Raw genomic sequence first — 21668 nt, 5'->3', positions numbered from 1 at the left:
CGAGCGACCCCAATGGTTTCTGGTTGTGCGTCTCTCCTTCTGCCACGGCTTCCGACGGCACCAGAGAGTCTCTGGCTTTCCGCGGTTCCCTGTTTCCAGCTTCCTGTTGCCAATAGTCGTGGCGCAACGTGCCATGGCATATTTACAATGCCACTTTACGTGGCTTTTCACAGCCTTGTAAATATGTGCCAGTTTCAAGCAGAACACTGTGTGAAAGGGGCATTCCATGGGTGTTGCTGTGGATGTTCCCATGCAAAATTCATGGAATCTGAAGCATTCCCAAATTTACAAAAAAATCGCAAACCTTGGAATGCATCAGACTCTAACACCACCGCAGGGGTGTTGTTATGGAGGCGCAGCGAGAAGAAATGTTTTCATTTCTCCTCGTTTATTACTTTTTCTATCTGTGCTGCATTCTGCAGCACACATAGAGAGAGGAAGTCGCCTCTTGGAATGGATTTTGTGCAGGAAGGTCTACTATCCTGCACAAAATAAATCAGCCCCGCAATGCAGGCACCCCTGCACCACAGTGCATGGGTACCAGCTTTGGCACATGGCAGCCCATTGTGTGCCAGCGCTGGGGAAATGGGCAGGATTGCATCATATCTTATAGATACAGAGCATTCCAGCCCTTTTCTTTTGATGCAGGGCTTCACAGCAAGATTCTGCGCCAAAACCTCATAAATGAGGCCCTTATTACAGAAGTGTGTTAGTGGTATTTTTAAAACCAGCTCAATCCTAGAGGTAAAGAACAGCTGCTAATGTGACTAAGTGGCAGTTTTTCTTTTTTAGTGACTCACAAGGAATTCCTTGTAAATATCGCGTTGTGGGTTTTGCTGGAGTTTTTACGCGGGAATACCTACCTTGCATCTCATTTTCTCTAAGTCACGTTAACCGACTTGGCTCTGTGAGAAATTGAAGCTAAATCAGTAAAACTGTCGCTAACGGGGCTTTGCGGCAACTTGTAAATATGGCAATAAACTGATGCTACGGCAGTGATAAATCCTTGTAAATATGCCCCCTACACAAAAGTCATGTTACTAGCACCGCACCATCTTTTCAGGTTCAGTGCCTCCTCCCTGATACCAGTTCTGAAGGGTTTAAAATCCTTGAAAATATCGAGATCATCTGTGTCAAGTGAATAATTGCGAATAATAACCATTTTATGAACATTTAAGGAACATACCACAAGATTTTCATTTGCCGCCTTGGCTATGAAGTCCACATTGGTGCCTCCAATGATGACCTAGATGTTAGAGGGAGGACATTAGTTGTGGTTTTCATAAACATATAGCCTCATTAGGTAATTCTTTGGATATTGCTCAGAAAAAGGTCCATATAATATAAGACTTACGGGCCGAGGGTTCTCCTTCAGTGCTGCGGTATCTTCCATCCTAGGAGAAGGGGTCATGTCTTCTCTTGCTGGCAGCGTAGAGCGCTTCTTCTGTGCATGGGGATCTCGCCTGCTCCGCCCCACATTCCGGAGCTTGCTGAGGGACACAGCAATCAGGCTGCCCACTTTAGCATTGTTCCGGATCAGGGCCAAGTCTGACTACAAGTTAATGAATATAAAATAATACAGAGTAGCACCTCTGTGCCTGACCCTATCATGAATGTCAATGTACCCAAATGCAAGGGGTAGTGGAAGTGACATCACATGACCTTTGACCTTGAATGTCATTCACATGCTAACACATGAACACATTCACACTCTCTCACGTAAACAGACACTCGCCCACAAGCATGCACACAACAAACATTTAAAAGCATTTTTATTTTATTTCCCCAGCTGCCAGAGAATGTCGAATTCCATCCAGCTAATTGTACTCCATTTTTATTTACACTATTAGTGAATAGTGAAATAGTGAAAAGAAATGTAGCCACAACAAAGAGTGGAGCCTTAATTGACGCTCATAAGGAGAAGCTGCCACTGTGTTCCTGGCACTCATTTTGCCTCCTCTGAGACCAGGGGTCGCAAAGCCACTGTCAGGGGTTGCAAGGGAAAAGTCAGGAGTCGCAGCTGCGACCCTTGGTGATCCCTAAATGATGTTCATGGACCCTAGAAGGAGATGTATATATGTGTAAAATATGTCAAATGCCTTAATGTGTGGGCTTTAAACACTATATATAAGCATTTAAGGATGAATCAATGTATTTATGTGTAAGAGGGAGCAATGTCTGAGAGGTGAAGCAATGAAGGCATACACATTTTACTTCTGCTATTTATCCCATTCTCTTCTAGATCTTAATTTTGTGATATCACATCTGCATCATTACATTTGTATCACATTTAGGTATCTTTCCCTTTGGATCACATACCTCTATGTTTTGGAATTCACTTCTACACCCCTCATGTTAATCTTACTTCAACATCAACCCTTTGGATATTACATGTATACCCTAATCTGAGAACCTCACTTTTAAATCCTTTGCTTTACATTTTTGTTATAGAACGTAGCATTTTGACCCTATTTCCAGATCCGAAATGATGAATTTCGCTTCTGTATTCTAATCTTTTGATCTCAGGTTTATATCTCACTGTTTGGATATCAGTTCTTTATGCCACACTTTGGATCAACGTTTCATAGCCTAGTCTTTAATTTAGCTTTTGTAACCCACATTTTGGAGCATACTGTTATATCCCACTGTATGGACATCGCTTCTGTATCCCACTCTATTCATCTAATTCGTTTATCTCCTTCTTTGGAGTTTACGTCAATACTCCACCCTTTGGATATATCTTATACATTGTATTCTTGTGATTCCACTTCAGTATCCCACCCTTTGGAATTTATTTATATATTGTATTTTTGTTATTCCACTTCAGTATCCCACCTTCTGGATATCATGTATATATTATATTCTTGCTATTCCATTTTAGTATCCCACCCTTTAGAATGTGTTTATATATTGTATTCCTGCGATTCCACCTCAATACTACTTCTTTATTCAATTTTCAAATATCCTGATCTTTAGGTAGCACTTCTAGATCCAGGGGCCTCATTTATGAAAAGTGACGCAGCGATGCGTCACTTTTCACTGCGCCCTCCTTGCAACATCAATGATGCGTCATATTTACAGTATGACGCATCATGGCGCAAGGAGTTACAGATACGTCAGTATTTCTGACGTATCTGTATGGCGCAAAAGTGACGCATTGCTGGAGTGTGTCAAAAAGTGACGCAACTCCAGCAATGTGTCCTTTCACATGGGGCAAGCCCCATGTGAAAGGGCCTGCGTCAGTCTTACGCCTACTGTGAGGCAGGCGTAAGAAATTGACGCATTTGTGTCCTAGAAGTGGCGCAGTGAAATCTTATAGATTTCACTGCGTCACTTCTATGACCCTTTATTGCGTCAGAACGCCCCCCCTACATACATTATACCTGGCGTAGGTATAATGTAGCGCAGGGGTTTACAAAGTGACGCATCTACCTAGATGCGTCACTTTGTAAATATGGTGCAACAAGGCACATTTTTTACGATGCTGGTGCGTCACTGTTGGACCTGGCCCTTTTTGGCACGTTCACCCTGAAACTTTTTGCTTTTTCCTAGCCTGTTTCTGGAACCTAGTGTTGGTGATTTTAGGCCTTTGCGTACTTTTTCACTGTGGTGCAGTGTAAAGTGTGTGAGCTCTCTGTGTATGTGTGGTGAGTGACCTGCACTCCCATAGGAATGCATGGGGAATATGTGTGACCATGATAGTTCCTGATGTGTGGGGAGTGCAGGGTCGAGTTTGGTATGTGCGAACTCGTGAGATTGAATGCTGCGTAATGATGTATGCGGCATGAATATCTCTAGTGTGGAAGTGCCACTTCTAGACATGGTTGTGCGTGTGTAGTGAGTCTGCTGGCACGTGATTGGCTGGAGCCTGGTTCCAGGAGTGTGCCTGGGCCTGCTTGTGGATTGACGGTCTGGTTTGAGGGTGACAGGGGCTGGGGAGCCCCCTGGAGGTTGTCTGAGTCAGCCCTTGGTTGAATGACTGCATCTGCAACTAGAGTGGTGGGAGGAGATAGCACCTGGGAGTGAATAGTACTGTGCCTGCCTGCCACAATGCTGGCTCCACCTCCTGCTGGGCGACTGTCGCCTCTGCCCCTCACACTGAAAGGAGTTCCCTATAACCAGTTGTAGCTGGTTCTCACACTGCCTGCACCCTGCTAGACAAAGGATTTTATGGTATAAAAAGGGGCTGTGTCCCCTTACAAAATGTTCTTGTTTCTGACTTGAATCCTGCCAGGGGCGTGCTGCTGCTTGGGCCCAGGGGAAGGCTTGCCTCCCTGGGCCCTGCCCAGCCCCTGGATACCTGATGGCCCTGGATGGACTTTGTTTTAGGGACCCCTCTGCTTTGCTTGGGGGCTGAAGGACTTCCTTTTGACCCACCTGCCCTCTGCTCCTAGGAGGGCCTTGTTGCTGGGTCCCTGGTTTCTGAAGGGGGCCATTCCTGAGGAGCCTTGTGCTGTCTGTGCCCCTCAGCGCTTAGAAGCGCTGTAATTTGTGCTTTAGCACTGAAGAGCACTTTATTCTTGTTCTGGCGCCTGGGAGCGCCTTATCTGCCTAGCCGGTGCCTACCCAGCGTTATGCCCGTATTTGCGGATATTTATATTATATCGAGGGTGCCCACCCCTCATTCTGCCCCCTCGTTTCACCACCGCGGCCCGAGCCGTTTTTGATAATGGCCGCCGGAGAGAAGCTTTCCCGAGGCGCCGCGCTGTGATTGGCGGGCCGCGGGAGGCTCGCCCTGGAAAGCTGCGCTGTGATTGGCCTGTGGCTGGAGGCGCGACTGAAGGGCTGTGCTGCGATTGGCCAGCGCTCGGGGAGCAGGAAGCAGCCTGCGGTGTCCGGCCCAAGGCTCCCAAGCGAAGGGGGAGCTACGGGGAAGAGAGAAGAGCCGCCCGCAGCAACGGAGGGTCCCGAGGAGCGGGAGCTCTCCTCCGGCGGCTGCCGCCAGAGCCGGTGAGTGAAGGAGGGCTGGGGCCTCCCAATGGAAAGCAGAGCGGCCGCGATTGATAGCGGGTCGCTCCACCGACAGGGGCATTGTTTAGTAGAGCACATGAGAAGGCTCCAGGGGCATTTGTTCTTTTGAGTCCCCCAGAGGGGGGGCTCCACCGAAGGTACCAGCATTTGTTAGAGAGCCCGGAGAGGCTCACGCAGTCCCGCTTGATGCCGAGTCCCCAGAGGGAGGATTCCAACGTTGTGGGCCACATTTGAGCAGAGCCCACGAGGCTCACGGCGCCGCATTTGTTCTCGAGTCCAGGAAGGACTCCAACGACGCCCCAGTTGTTGTTTGAGCCCAGAGAGGCTCTTGAGTGCCACATTTGGTTAGGAGCCCAGAGAGGCTCAAAGGGGCATTTCTTTGTTCAGGGCCTTTGAGGCTCCAACGTTGGCCCCATCCCCGTCTTCACAGCTGCCCAGCACTTCGTCGGCAGCTGCCACGTTTAGGCCCCTGACATTGGGACACAGGGCGTCCTAGCCCCAACAAGGCCAGTTGGCCTAGGGACTGCCACAGGTGGTGGCTTATGTAAGTTTTTGCGCAATTGTGTGGTTTTTCCTGCATCTCTGAATGTTTTTAGGCATCATGTGTTTTTGCGCTATTGAGTTGTGTTCTGGCACCTCTGAATGTTTTTATGCATCGTGTCTTCCTTGTTCTTACACCTCTGAGTGTTTTATGCATCATGTGTTTTTCCTTGTTCTTACACCGCTGAATGTGTTTTTATGCATCATGTGTTTTCCTTCCCTACACCTCTGAATGTTATGATGCATCATGTGTAATGTGTTCTTGCTTATACCCCTAAATGTATTTTATTCTTAGGTGGTTGTGTTTTGCCTAGTATAGTTATACAAGAGAGGTTATGTGTCCATGCGTGATCTAGGTTATTAGGATTGCGTAGTGTGTACCTACCTTTACCAGTAGTTACTGGTTGTGACCTATAATTGTTCTTTTGTGTTACACTTATTCTAAGTTCTAGAAGTGCTAGTTCTAAAAGTGCTGATTCTGACAGTGGCCCATGTGGCCCTGTCTTGTAAATAATCCCTTGTGAATATTGCCCGTGCCAGTTGGCACAATGTACATGTGTGATTTCTATCTAATGTGTTTTGACAATACAGAAGTTATTTTTATATAACCTTGTGTGGAGTTCCTTTTGTGGTGTGCCTAGGATGTGGTTGCTGTTGTGTGCTTGCGCAAATGCTTTACACATTGCCTCCGGGATAAGCCTGTCTGCTCGTGCCAAGCTACCAAGGGGGTGAGCAGGGGTTATCTTGGCGTGTGACTCCCTTGACCTGACTAGAATGGTGGTTTCTGCCTGGCTTTGGCGTCAGCCTTAGCTTACCACAAATCCCAGTTCTAACAGTCACAAACAGTGACGCACCGGTGGCGTAAATGTGACGCACGGCCTCATAAATGAGGCCCCTAGTCTTTGGATTCTATGTCAATACCCTGCTCTTAGATGTCTCTTCTAGTTCCTTTTGATTTAATGCCACTTTTGATTACATTATTGTAATTTTCTCCACCCCTAACATTTAGCCCACAATCTCCGAATTCTGTTGTCCCCTCTAACCAACACTTTCAGATGCCGGTCTTTAGATTTTAATTCCACATCCTTGCTTTCATTTCGGCTTCCTGTCCTTTGGATTATGCCTTTATCCTTGGTGCTGAACGATTTGCCTTCAACGTACCACTCTCAGATTCTCATACTCCCCTTCTCAACCATGTAGTCTTGCTTCTAAATGAATTTTAGTCTAGCCTACATTCAGTACACATTGACTTATGCACTTATGATCTGCATCTCACACCTGAATCTACTCTCATATTTCTACTTTACTCTCACATTAGCTCTAACCTTGTGAATCTTGTATTGTGTCTTCATCTGCCTTTGTATAAGTTTCACCAATTCTCAAGTTCCTTTTAGTACACAAGGTACTACTTTCTTGACTGTGCAAGATGTTCTAGAGTAGCGTCCATCTGCGGCTCCTCCGCTATGGCGGAGGAACGTCGCCCCACCTGCCAGCAGCCAAAACAATGAAAAATAAAAAGTATAATAAACACTTGTTTGTTATAATTTTATTTTTGCTCTCAGAGCTGAGGCCTGGGGGCTGGGCCATGGAGATGACAGGCTGGTGGAGATGTGGTTGCACTGCTATTCCGTGCGCATGATAGATTCGGATGGCAAAAAGGTAATGCGCACCGAAGCTCTCTCCAACCCGAGCTGCGTTTGCGGGTTGGAGAGAGCAGGCACAGACTCCCAGTCTAACTGGGAAAGCAAATCATTGGCGCTCAGGCCAATCCAGGCCCGTAGCATGAAAGGAGTGTCAGGATTTTAAAGGAGAGAGATGTGGCAGATGTTTTTTGTTTTTTTATTTGTCTTGTCATCCGTCTGCTCGTCCACCCCCCACACTCTATCGACACAGGCCGCTACTGGTAGTGTGAGCAATTTTCACTCACTGAATTACTAGACAATTGACGTCAATGTGATAGCCAGAAAATTAAAATCAGCCCATCCTCACTTTAGACATACCTCTTATCACACCGAGCATTCCAAACATTTCTTAGACTTCCTTTCCCCCTTTCATCCTTCTTCCATCCACGTATCTATCATCCCTTTCACTCCATCTTCCCAACCTGCCACTTATCCACCCATCCAACACTTGCCCCACCGAACCTACCTTTTTCCATCCATCCTTTCAAATATACATCCACGCTTCTACTCTTTGACCGATCAGTACAGTAATATCCATCCATCAGTCCTTTCACCCATTCATCCCCTCTTCATCTGTCCATTCTTCCACCTTCCCATCTATTCACTCTTTAATCTGTAAATCCTTAAACTCTATTATCCAGCCTTTAACACTTACACCTAGCCACCCATTCACCCTTCCAATGATTCATTGTTCACCCTTCCATCCTACCTTCACTTTTTTCACTTCTTCACTTCCGTCCGGTTACATTTTCTCCCCATGATGTTCTTTTTCATATTTCTATCTACCTGTCTTTTTTTCTTATCCTTGATTTTTCTTTCTTACCTTTCCCTTTCAATGTTCTTCTATTTGTCCCCCCTCTCTGCCCACAACCCTCTTGCAGTGTTGTTTATGACCATTGGGACAGCATATCTGCAGGCAGCAGAAGTTCATAAACAAGTAGCATATCTTTTATTGGGCCCCAGTCCTTCAGCTCATCGACCCCAGTGGCGGCCGCTACGTAAGCGGCTAGGGTGGGGTGGCCCAACGGGTGTCGATTGACTAGCTGAGCCCAGAAGTACAGGATATGTTTGCAAAATCTTACCATGCTAGATCATTTTATTCTCTTTTTCCTAACATGGATGGATTAAAAATAAAGGCATTGACTGGATAGATGTGCACTTAAACAGCTCTTCAACCACCACCAACCTCTGATTCTGCACTTGATGTACACTGTCATGCAGAGGTATCAAGAAGGACAAGGCTAGCAAGGTAGGGCAGATCCCAGCACACCCTCTCCACTGCCCATGTACTTCCACAGCATCAGTAAATCTGAAAAGGATACTGGCCTCCAAGGACTTCCCTCCGGTCAGTTCGTTCACCCGCCGCAGCACAAACGGAGTCACCTCCTTACCTCGGACCTCCTGCTGCCTGGGAACCAGAATCACAAACAGAAACAAGTACCAATTTATGATCCAGGCTTTAAGTAACAGTGATCACCCAGACAAATGTTCCAATTTATTCACTACTGCTTGTGACAGAAAAATCACTATGCGCATTAGCCAGTTTAGGAAACTGAGTTTACATTAGAAAACTACATTCTATTTTTTTTTTTTAAACAGAAGGATTGAATATTGCTCCATGTGATATTGAGAATAAAGTACACTTACACATACTCTTGTTTATGCAGCTTTAGATGCAAATGTAACAACTGTCCTTACAGTTGCTGTTCAAGCATCAAGCAAATGAGGTATCTGGTTCCCTCAAAGAAACTTCTTCTAATAAACTAGCATTGGAAATTCAATCGGTCTCGCGTTTGTTTGAGTTAGAGTGATTGTAAATGTTAATGTTTTTTAGCTATGTGTTATGGAGTTTATGTATGTTGTGTGTAGTGGAATTATGTGGGTTGGATTAGTTAATTGTGGAAGTGTGTGGGATGGAATTATGTGGTGTGAAGTGAATTTGTGTAGTGTAATTATGTGAGATGGTGTGCTGTGGAATCATGTGGATAGTAATTACGTGGTATTGAGTGTACTGGAATTATGCGCAGTAGTATTGTGTGTTATAGAGTGTAATTATGTGGAATGGTATTTTGTGTTGTGGAGTGGTATCTTTACAGTAACAAAGAATTTAATTACATATTAAAACATTCACCTACATAAACACACATCTGCACAATCCAGCCAGTCCCTAAATACAACACCATCTATAACAAAGGGTTAGAAAAACAAAATCACACCCAGCACAGTACAAAATAGTGCAAAACATGCCTGCTTATAAAAGATGGCTCACTAAATGAACATCTCATAATGAATTATACATGGACAAACCTACATTAAACAAGATGACTTAAAGGCAGAATTCACGGCTCCTTGGATAAAAGACGAAACCACCAGGGTCTGTTACTATTAACCACTACTTACACGGGATTAAAAGGTGGATGTGGGGGTTTGAGGGTGGGGGGGGAGGCCCCAGGTTGTCATCATCACTTGAGGGTGAAGGGACACCAAGTGCAGCGTCGCGATCACTCTCCGGACAAGCAGTGCACATGGGGGTGGCTTTGCCTGCGTCCACTAACCAGTGGTGGTTGCCAATGGGGGCCACTCTGAGGGGGATTGTCGAGGGGCGGGCAGTGAGATTCAACTGACAGCTGAACACGAGCAGAGGAAGGAAACAAAAAAGCTGCGGTGGGAGGTGTTGTGGGAACAGCAGAGGAGAGCCTCTGTTCTGCATAAGAGATGCTGGCACTGCTGTTATCCTGGGCAAGATAAGTCACAGCTGCTGAGGGCTCATACTGGAAAAATACAAAAGTGCAAGGAGGGAGACCGCATGTTTGCAGTCAGGCAGGGTTCAGACATCCTCACCCGCAGAGCGCAGCACAGTACAGAAATGCAACAGGTCCATATTCTGCCCAGAGCGCTACTGAACACATTCCACAACCTTATCAGCTTCTCCAACGAACACCAGTGCGGGCTACTTTGTCATGAACCGCCAAGGCCGCTTCAAAGCGCTATGTCATCCCCTATGCAGACCTGCACTTCAGAATGAGGGGCCCGCTCCAATGAAATTGTAAAACTAACATCAAAAATAATGCATGCATATATTAATAATACTAAAATTAATGGCTGTTTATGCAGTTCTCACATGCCCCCGCAGCCCCTGCTGCACCCAGTACTCTGGCCCGAGTGCGGATTACATCCAGAGCGGGGGCCCCTCCATCTACCTTGCAGGGGGCCCCCCTCAAGTTTCGTTATGTCACTAAGCTAGAGGTCTTCCTGTGCAAAGGAGGCGCCTGCCGCCTCGTGCTTGCAGCCCTCACCATTTGTATTGTATATCATTTATACCAGCCCCTCCCTCCCCTTCTCATGGGGGAGGTGGCTGACGAATTACATGAGAAATAGAGGTCAGGGTTTTACGAACCGTCCCCTGCTGACTGGGATTATTTAGACAAATACACAATGCCTAATTGTCACCGGCAGTGAGGGGGAATCGAAGCACACTGTGTAACTGGAGGATGGGGTGGGAGCGATGGTGAGGAGAAGGGAGACGGAGGCCGCTGGGGAAGACCCTAGTGAGACAGCAGGAAGCTAGATATGAGAAAGAAGGAAGGAGCGCGGCGGTGGGGGGCTCATGTGTTCAAGATTTAGCTTTAGTAAGTGATCGGAGCAGAATTTGGGCAGGACGGAAGGGATAGCATGGGGAAATCGCGTTGCCTTAGCACAGTTGTTTTCCCCACCCTTAAAAATCAACAAACCAATCCAGGAGGCAAGGCAAAGTAAGAAAATAGTGCCGCCAAAGTAATCCAAATGCCCTTTGGAGCGATGAGACAAGTAAGAGGGGCAGTCGCCATGGGCGTTAACTAAACCATAAAAGAAGAAACTAATGTTACCCATTTGTCACTCAGAAGAACCGGATTTAGAAAGGCACTGGAGGGAACCAATGAAAAGCCAGGGGTGTACGAGGGGCGGGATCAACGCACATAGAAGAGATACAGCAAGCCTCGCAGAGCACCGCATGGGCGCTGCTACGCTCGACCTAAAAATTATGTGTTACCCTAGTCCTTAATCGAAGCTACCTCTGGGGACGCTCTTTCACCCCTACGCAGATTTGAAAATGCCTTTCTCACTCAAGGAATGTTCCTAGAAGCTCTTAAAACAGGTCAGACAACCTGTGAGTGCCCGCAGCAAGACGTGAAAACCATCTCACTTGCAAAGCATGGCCTAATGTGATAGATCGTTACACGAGGCCAGCTGCCGCAATCTCATAAAATGCACACACGGATTCCCAGAATGGAAATAAAGAATATATCAGGTAAGGGAATTTTTCACTTTTAGGGCATAGTGACACCTAGTGGCTCAATGGCGTAATGTACAAATGACGTCTCAGGAAAGCTTTTCTTGGGGCCACAATAGGAGCACCATTGTTTTAGATTTAGAAGAGAGGTGCAAGTAGGTAGGGCTTGAAAATGGTAAAAACGGGGTCAAAAGGGCGTTGCGTCCCGGCCAGATGCCTACAAGAGGAAACGCGGAGGATTATGCTCTAGGTGAAGATGTGAGGTGGTGAAGAGCAGGGAATTATAAGTGAAATTGGAGAACTAGGGTAAGAATGGAGATAAATAGAATCATGGGTTGGAAGAAAGGGACAGGACAGTCCTATTATAAAGATCATTAAGTGAAATGTGTCCTTCCTCCAGCAGCTCGGGCCGTAGGGTGCTACACCGTAGATCACCATTACTTATTGCTTAATTTGTTTTTGTCGGTTCCTAGTGGGTCACAACACGGTGAGTAAATGTTACTATCAGTGGCGGAGAGGAGAAGCCTGAACTGCGCATGTCAGTCTGGCCACAGTGAATACACCGGCCAACCTGACATGCGCATTTCAGATGACACAGCCTCAGGAAGTCGAAATGAACTGCTGTGATGCAGTTGGGAGGTCAGGGGGTCAAAGCTCCCACCTCCCTATGGACGAACTACACCTGTCCTGGGCTAATGGCCAAAAATGACTTGCGCGGTTGTGGAAAGGATGCTTTATCCAAAAGCAAGAAGAGTTTGCGCCTGTTTAACCCACGACTTATCGGCACATTGTAGGACAACATGCCTTTCTTGAACGACAATGAGTTCTAAGCCCCAAGCCCTCCGCCCTAATAGATACCTCCCCCTGTGTTCTTTCCCTCCCTTCTTCAATAACCTTTTGTCAAACATCAACATAGTTTACCATAATTAGCGTGTTCCGTTCCATCCTTTGGTCGCCACCTCTTCATTTGCTCGCACAAGGCCGAAGATGGCAACAACTGATTCCATAGCTGCTCTCCGGTACTGATCCTTCTAAAATGCACCGTCTCTATTCCAGTCTTCTCTTGATCTTTCTTTATGCCACCAGCAAAACTCACCCTGAGGTGTTCTACCTGTCCGCCCCCTCGTCCCCACACTTCTACAGCCCCACCATTCCACTTAAGTTCTGTTGCTCAAAATCGATAGCCTGACCCCACTGCCCTTCCCTGTGTAACATGGGAAATTTACTTACATTATCCACATGGCTGATCACTCCAATACCTTTGGCCGTGAAGGAGCTTGCCACTACTCCGGCCACCTCCTTCACGGCTTTGTCAATGGCAACCGGGCTCTTAGCCCCACACCGTGACCTTCGAGGCAGCAACTGCATCTTCATCACCCCTGCCTTCTCCAATCTCCCCTTTACCTCCATCAAGGCTTTTTTAATCATTTCTTCAATAGTTGCACCAAATCATTTCCCCCAAGTTAGCCTGATAACTAGCAGGTCAGATCTATATATCCACAACATCGGCAACGTTTGCCCTATCTCAAACCCCAAGGCCATGTCATAACACAGACATCTTATCTATGTCCAGTGCCAATTGCTGATCATCATGATACTGTCTCTTTGCATGGCCCCCAACGCACTTCATAACTGTGAGACCATGGATCCACACTCAGGGCCAGATGTACGACGGCCAAAATAGCGCCTCGCAAATTGCGAGTCTTTTGCGATTCGCAATTTGTGAGGTGCTATTTTGGATATACAACAGTGTGTAACACACTGTTTGCGATTCCCAATGGGGTCACAAATAGAGAGGCTAATGAATAGTAATGAGCCTCTTGCAATTTGCGACCACATTGGGAATGGCAGGTCCTCCCAGGTATGATGGCCTGCTGGGCTCAGCAGACCACCATGTCTGGGACTGCTTTTAAATAAAGCATTTTTTTTTAATGCAGCCTGTTTTCCTTAAAGGAAAATGGGATGCCTTAAAAAAAGAAAGAAACGTTTTCGTTTAATTATCCTTTTTGCGGCCCCCATTACCCTGTTGAAGAGGGTGGTAATTTGTGAGTTTTTTGCGCCCGCAATTGGGGACATAAAACATTCTTACATAGGGTTGCGCTCGCTATTAGGAAGGGAATGCCCCTTCCTAATAGTGACTCGCGAAAACATGTTTTGCGACTCAACTCGCAAAACACTATTTTGCAACTCGCAAAATAGGGTTTGTACATACCTCATGCTGTTTTGCATGCATAAACGGGTTCGCAAACCCTTTTGCGCATGCAAAACTGGTTGTACATCTGGCACTTAATTCCTTCGGTCTGGTAGTAACTCCATTCCTTTGGGAAAGGCAAATATTACCTGCTGCTCCTTTTTTGTAAGTGAACATCTCAAATGACCCCACATTTTCCTTGATTTCCACCTCCCAAAACTGTTGGATTTCTTCTTTTGTCATCCAAGCCAGAAAGATGTTGTTACTGGTCCCATCCTAAAAGAATGGGCCCCATAACACTTCTCGGGCATCCACCATATTTTAAGCTCTTCCTTAGCACGCCCAAAACCTGCTCATCTGTCACAGGCCCTTCCCCTTCATGATAGAACAGGGCTCCTGGTCCCCTTCCTCACAACTCTACATACGGTTTACATGCTCTCCCTAGGCATATGTCCACCCTCTCTGACTTGCCCAGTTTAATCCAAGTCCCCTTTCCCTCTAGATCCAGTTTGTTCCTCTGCAGCCAACAGTGCAAATCCCCCCCACCCCCAACGACACTCACACACTTCACCACCCAAACCCTCTCTCCATTTAGTCCTTATCAACTCTGACCATGTTGGCATGCCCCCAAAAAACATCACCACATACATTGACCTCTCAGATTGACGCACATGCATATCTCACCTGGGACATAATACTTCATAATAGCTGTACTGTGATTGCTTTCCATCCATATTTCTTTTTTCCCTGTTCTCTTGCCCATCCTTCTAATTCTCCCCTAGATGGTGTGTATCTCCACAGACATTTCCCATAAAAGGCTTTGAGGAAGTGTGGTTTATTATATGGTGTGGTTGTTAGACTTCAACGTGATCTAAACTTACCAACCTGTCTTGGTTGGTAACCTTAGCTCAACCCTCGGTAGCTGTGGCTACAAGCACTCCGGATTTAACAAAGGAACAAGTTCAAAGCATTTAGGAGAAATAAAACAATTGAATACGAGAGAAACGCAATGCAAAGGAACTACACCACCAATTTATAAAAATCAGTCCTATTTGTATGAAATTTTAGACACCAAAACAAACAAAATCCACTGAAGCTGAGAAAATCATTGCTTTTCAGCCAGAATGCGAACAAGCCACCATTATGCCCACAACTTTCCCTCCAAGGATGCAGTGACTGCTAGTTAGTGAGCTACCAGATCCCCTTACGCCCGATGACTTCCTGCAGTGTATGGCATCTAGCTATCCCAGATTGCACTATTCTGCCCACACCCAAGATGGCAGGACCTTTCTCTCAGTGTGTGGAGCTTGGTAGCCCACCCTAGAGTTGTGGCTACATGAGGGCACACAGGAAAACAGGTTTGGCTGTGAGGCCAACCTGTCTACCAGAACAAAAGAGTAGCCCCTCTTTTGTGTATCCACCAGTTGGCCTTCAAAGTTGGCTTCCTCTTTGAAGCTTGCCTTTTGGGCTAACACCCAGTGTGGCTTTCAGCCAGTGAGAGGTAACACCTCTTCCAATGGCAGGCCTCTATTGAGTCCTTTCCTGGTCGTCGTTCACACTTCTCGGGAGGGCACAAAACTGTCTTGTGGCCAGCATCTGCGAATGGCCACTGGAAAACTTGGGCTATAGAGGGGCAACTTCCTAAAGGTGTCTTTAACTCAAAAAAAAGTTACATTTAATTTGACTTGGGCATCAAGTCGGGTTTAGTGCAACGAGTTAGGACAGCTGAGCTGTCAGTGTGTAACCCAACACTCTCCAATGGGTCTACTAGCTTTTCCACAGTATGTTATGTTGATTTCTATAGCGTACTAAGCACTCAAGAGGTTATCCAGACGCTTGGGCAGGTGTTTACGTTTGTGGCCCCCAAGATGCTTATACGAACAGCCAGGTCTTCAGCTTCTTGCAGAATTCAAGTGAGGAGGCGGCTCTGATGTGGAGATGGAGGTCGTTCCATGTCTTGGGTGTGATGTAGGATAATGAGCGACCTCGAGTTTTGCTTTTGCGGATGCAGGGAATGTTTGCGAGTGAAAGTGGGGCAGAGCGAAGGTGTCTGGTGAAAGTTTATGCCCAGCCTCTGACCAGTGCTGTCCAGTCCCTTCGGGGGCAGGGATGATGCGCGGTGCAGAGTGCAGACTGACGTCCTCTAGTGGAGGAACAAGTTAATGACACTGAGCCAGGGTCAGGTTCTATGGACCGCAGGCGGCATATTGGAGTTTTAAAAAAGCCAGCTATGATTTACTTGACCTCTGGAAGTGATAGGGTATGGAGGCTTACCACCCTTTACTCTACCTCCTATATCACTGGTTAAATCATCTGGCCACAAGGAGAAAGGTGACAAGTCATTGTGGATTAGCACGCACACTACTACACGAATTTTAAAAATAATCATTTTTTATTTCATTTTAGAACTGAAAATAGAGTGAATATAACCCCAGATCGGTGAAGAGCCCTAAGGCATCATCAGTAATGAAAAAACTATAATTTATAAACATTATTAAAACTAAGAAATTAAAGATGCAATACAGTTAACTATATAATACAACCTTCTCTCCAAAGTCCCCTCAATAGACACGCCCCCAATAAGAATCCTGCTAGGAGTCCAGAACCTCTGCATAAAGAGTGGATTGCACCATGCTCTTTTTACCAAAGATGTTTTTACTGTTCAATAGAACTAAAGAGGGAGGGAGTTGAAGATCTGATGAAGGAACTGAATATATTAAAATGCCCAATTGCGAGTTTTGACCTTACTGGTCAGTGAAATCACCCGCAGTAGAGCTAGACACTGTGGGGGGCCCCCAGAGCAGTTCAGTTTGTCCCTCAAGTTGGAGGGAGGCTTAGGTAAAGCATAAAGCCTTGAACTCGGCTTGAACTTGTCGAGGCAATAAGTAGTGTTCCCAAAAATGCAATCAATGTTGCTAAAATTTTTAATCAAAGGGGATTGTTACTGAAAATGATGACTCAGTCATGGACAAATCCAGGGAACCTACCTCCTGATACCAAGATATAAGAGGTTCCATTCAAATCTAAAGCAGGAAGTTAGAACTGAACTAGAAAAAAGTTAATGAAAACTTATAAAGTGCAAAAAGGTCATCCAGAGAGATCAAGGCACTAAGAAACGATAGAAGGTATGGCGGAAAAAGGATTCTTCCAATGCCCAAGGATGTCTCAGATGAGGAAAAAAAAAAAAAGAAGAGTCCGTTTTTGATGGATTCAGTTAAAGATGAGACAAAGTTATCCGACTCTCTTTGCATCACCACAGCCACTCAAATACAAGATATCAGGAGAAGTTCTTCAATGTTTAACTGAACAGGGTTGGCTTAGCAGTTGGCAGAGAAGTCAACCCCATCCAGTGACCCCCTCTGCCCCCACACCCACCCTCTGCATAAGCTCCAGGTAGATATAGGATTGACTGACATATTTGGGCACATGACACAGGTGTGGGGACATCTAGGGGATTCAAGTTTGACAACCTACATCTGGCCAGAAAAGTAGTGTTCCCGCTTCAGACCCTGCACGGAAAGTGGAGCCCGTGATCGACTGCATCAAGTACTTCTAGGAGATCTAATAGGGTTGGGAGGCGGAACACCTCCTCCATCCACCTACATGGGAAGTGGTACCCATGATTGACCACATCAAAGACTTCTAGGAGATGTAATAGGGTTGGAAGGCGGCACACTCCTTTTATCCACCTGCATGCAAAGTGGAGACCATGATCGACCACCTCAAAGACTTCTGGGGGATCGAATAGGGTTAGGAGGTGGCACACCTATTCCATCCACTGGCATGGGAAGTGGTCCCCATGATCGACCACATCAAAGACTTCTGGAGGATCGAATAGGGTTGAGAAGTGGCACGCCTCCTCCATCCAGAACGCTGAGAGCATCAGCAGTATTGTGAAGGGAGGCTGCCTTAAAGTTAGTACCAGTAGAAGCATAAATGCGACTAATCTGAATTGAGGAAATTGTGTTTCTAAAGATGACAACATACCTGGATAGGAATCAAGACCTGCAGGACTGCAGTACATTTCATAGGGCAGTTTCAGCATTCTTTAGAAGCACTCACCAACCACAAGACAGAGAGAGCGTCAAAGAAAAATAGAGAGATGAAAAAAAGACATAAAGGGAGAGTAAGCTGTAGAGCGGAGGAAGAAAATAAATGTGAGCGAAGGAGCGAGAATTAACAGAGGTGAGGAAAATAGTAAAGTGAGTAAAATGGGGTGGGTTCGAAAATAAAGAGAAAGGTTGAGGGAGAGAATGAAAGAGGATAATGTAAAGAAAGATATACCAAGATGTAGAGAAAGAAGAATAGAGAACTGGAAAAGAAAAATGAGAAAGAAGAGAGCAGGAACAGAGGAAAACAGAGTGAAGATAAGAAATGGAGGGAGGAAGCAGGCAGCGAGAGGGATTAAGGAAGAGAGAAAGAACGTGAGAAAAGAAGCAGGCAATAAAGCCAAGAATCTGGAGAACAATTAGGGAAAGTGAAAATTAGAAGAAATGGGTATAGCGAGAAGGCGGAACATGAGGAGAGGTGGGTGAAAACAAGCTTTGTAGGTATAGTGGGGGAGGCCAAGCACGAAGGAATAAAGAGGAGAAACATGTAGGTGTATGGTCCTCACCTGGCTTCACTCAGAGCTTGTTGCACAGCCTCTTCTACCTCTTGTCCTGATGCAGCCGCCTCTGCAGGGATTGGCACGGCGATCAGTACTCCGCTTCCCAGGCCCAACTCCAGGGCACTTGCTAAAGAGGGGGAAAGACCAACATTAGGATCAGGCTGGTACATCAAGGGGTGCACCTTCATGCATGCTGGGGAGAGTCAGGCATGTGCACATTTGAGGAAATCCTAAATTGTGTTTGCACAAACTCTGAGCTGGCACTCATACAGTTGAGCTGGTTAATGCACACAGTCTGCACACATATGAACGCCTGCCCTTAATTCTTTCTGGAGTTACCAATGAGCTAAGCTGCGTCTTTAATTTAATTTAATTGTGGGTTTATATAGCGCTAGGAATCGACTCCCGGAGGAGTATCTCCACGCTTCGACCGCTGGGGAACCCGTCCTGGCTCACCCTGAGTGATGGTCCCTGATGGGTATCTCTAAGGTGCGACCAAGCATCCCCGGCGGTCTGGGGGGGCCGTTGTGAAGATGAGGCAAGCTGATGCCCAGAGTTGCCGAGTGTGGTTTCTGACTAGAGTAGGCACCGAGGCGAGAATTATCGAGTCCGCTGACCCTGGTCCACGACCCTGCCACGTCGGGAATCAAACCCTGGTCCCGGGCCGTTCTCTGCTTACCGGTCTGCCGCCTCTAACCAGTGAGCCACACTTCTTCAACCAGTGAGCCACACTTCTTCAACCAGTGAGCCACACTTTTTTATCATCCTTGACCTGACCATGAAGGTGGCTTGCTGCGTTGTGCTGCGTGAAAGATTGATAAATATACCCCACAGTCTGCACACCTATGGACACCAGCCCTTAGTTCTATCTGAACTTACCAATGAGCTGAGCTGCCTCTTTGTCATCCTTGACCGTGAAGGGGGCTTGGAAGCCACTGTTGGGGGAGAAGAATGCTGGAAACTCATGTGAACCTCCAAAGGAAGCTACACACACCCCTTGTGTTTCCTGTAAAAACAGAAAGTTGATTTTACAGACAATTATTGCAATTTGTCTTGAATGCTATTTCCTTTCGAAAACTTTGTGCCCAGCATTGTAAAATGTGCGTACTTTTCTGGAAGGTACAGGCATGCTTCACTTCAACCACACTACTTATGCACCCCATAAGGACTTACAAAGCTAGCCAGATGCTGAGAGGGATGTACATGCGTCCTTGCCCATAGGACATGTCGCTTCGACACGTCTGTGGTCCCAATGGGGCTATTCAAAGATATTCGGAGTAAAATGCTGACACCAGACGGGGCTGCATCTGAACAAGACTCAAGGAGATCACACACAAGGTACCATTCACCAGAAGAATGAATAACTCATATGTTTATTGTCACCACACAGGTCTTCAGAATCACACTGATCCACCATCAAAGACATTATTGAAAAAGAGACAAATATCCCCATAAAAACAACTTGAAACATCTCAGCACCCAACAGGTGTTTTGTATTCATGATTAGCCTTTTTCCTTTGTCTACCTGCAGCATCTATTAAACAGTTTATATTCTGGACTCTTATGGCTGCATGTCTCACTCAGTTATTCAGTGAGTAAAAGGTAGCACAATGATCTGGATTGTGAGACTGAACTCTGATAGTATTTTACATCACTCGGGAAGTACTTCTCTAAGAACCATTAGAGTACTATGGAGCGGTTTTGGTCCTGAAAGTCAAAATTTGAGAGCACAATAGTTGGAGAAATACAGAAATAGCTGTTCATACATGAAGCAAGGGCAGATGCGACCTCCTGGCCAAGTTGTCGACTTTAGACCCTGGGTGCCTGGAGTCTAATGTCCCATTCGAACAAACCAGTGTTATTCGGGGCCAACAATCACATATGCCTATGCAGTGGTCTTGGCAGCAGCAATAAATCATAAATATTTGTGGTTTATAAATAAATGCCTAGGTGTTAAGCCTCAAAGCACCCATCGTAGCCAGAGGTGTTATAAATGCCTCAGCCCTAACTTCATATGCATTTTATTCACTTTTTATATTATATTTGTAAAAGGCCCTAAACAATAAATGTGATGGAAGCCAACAAGACCTGAACCAGTGACCTCTTTCTTTAGCACCTACCAGGTATTCCAGAGTGCGGCCAATGTCCAAAATGGACTTCACGCCTGCGGACACCACAGCGACAGGACTCCGGCCCAGTTCAGTGAGGTCCGCACTGACGTCCATGCCTGCAGAGTACACAAAACACAAGTGTGGCGGTGAGCTGCAGATGGACCACTTCTCATCTAGGATCCAAGGGGCCTAGACGCAATGGCATTTTGGGGTAAGTAAAGCACCCTTTAACACGCTCCTACATAGCTTTGCGACTTGGCCCCCAAACATCTAAAGTGGAAATACAATGGTCATCTGCTTTTAGTACACACAGAGAGGATTGAGTCCTCTTTGCACTCCTACTAAGATGCAGTTGGGTATTTGGGGACCGATTCAAGAAGGCATGAAAGAGTACGTAAGAGAGTACTCCTGTAGTACTATTTCCTGTACTCTGAAATACATATATCAGTTTAGACTATGCTGTACACAGTGAATAAAAGTAGGAGGCGGAAAGAAGAAATAAGCAGACTCCAAATGGAATGAGGAGGAATAACGTAGGATAGAGGAAGTGTAAGCAGGAGGAAAGAGCTCAATATCACAAGGTAATAATAGCCTGTGTTTTTTTATGGTAAGCAGCCATGACAACGCGGGCTTTACCCCGCGCTGCCATTACGACGCTGCTTTTACAACGCAAGTCATTACAATGACTTGCGCTGGAGGGCGCTGTTGGGAAAGGAATAGTTTAATTTTCTATTCCAACACCTTCCCTACTGTAACGTGGGCTGGAGTTGGAATAGAAAATTAAACTATTCCACTATCCAGCGCCTACTGCACAAGTCGTTGTAACGACTTGCGTTGTAAAAGCAGCGTCGTAATGGAGCGAGGGGTTAAAGCCCGCGTTGTCATGTCATACATCCGTTTTTTATGGCATGTCATACTACTATTCTGCTGTTTCTAGGAGCTGTCTTGAACATGTTACTATTACCAAATGTATAGTACACAATTTACCAACCTTCAGGAGGATGGAAGGAGGAGTCGACCTTGCTGGGATTCAAATTTGTGACCAGCCAATAATGCAGAGCAGGTTTCAGCCATCAGGATGGGGAGGAAGGACGGTGCAAAGTCTCACAGAAATGGAGATAAATCCAAGTACCTTTCCATGGCAAGAGGCGTTATGGTAGCGAGGAAGGAAGAGGAGTTGGCCTAACAGTGGGGGCGGTCGACCTCGAATCTGGGGAACTGGGTTCGAGTCTCGGCAATGACGCTGAACATCCTGTGATTCTGGACAAATCACTTAATCTCCCCTGCCTAACAA

The 21668-nt window shown here is 46.1% G+C and overlaps 1 protein-coding gene across 1 annotated transcript in view; it reads right to left on the bottom strand.

The window, feature by feature from the left end:
- The window catches only part of LOC144769367 (uncharacterized), a 235124-nt gene that overhangs the window by 92288 nt on the left and 121168 nt on the right, over positions 1-21668 (bottom strand). Inside the window, exons 6-11 of the mRNA XM_078653424.1 lie at positions 20384-20490; positions 19143-19269; positions 18270-18390; positions 8516-8601; positions 1355-1548; positions 1187-1246 (exon numbers count right to left, since the gene is read on the bottom strand). Coding sequence (XP_078509550.1) covers positions 1187-1246; positions 1355-1548; positions 8516-8601; positions 18270-18390; positions 19143-19269; positions 20384-20490 — 695 coding nt within the window. The remainder of the gene's footprint in view (positions 1-1186; positions 1247-1354; positions 1549-8515; positions 8602-18269; positions 18391-19142; positions 19270-20383; positions 20491-21668) is intronic.

The sequence above is a fragment of the Lissotriton helveticus genome, chromosome 1_1, assembly GCF_964261635.1.
Source record: "Lissotriton helveticus chromosome 1_1, aLisHel1.1, whole genome shotgun sequence".
Classification (NCBI taxonomy): domain Eukaryota; kingdom Metazoa; phylum Chordata; class Amphibia; order Caudata; family Salamandridae; genus Lissotriton; species Lissotriton helveticus.
The sequence above is the reverse complement of the archived record's forward strand: the minus strand, read 5'-3'. Positions and strand labels throughout refer to the sequence as shown.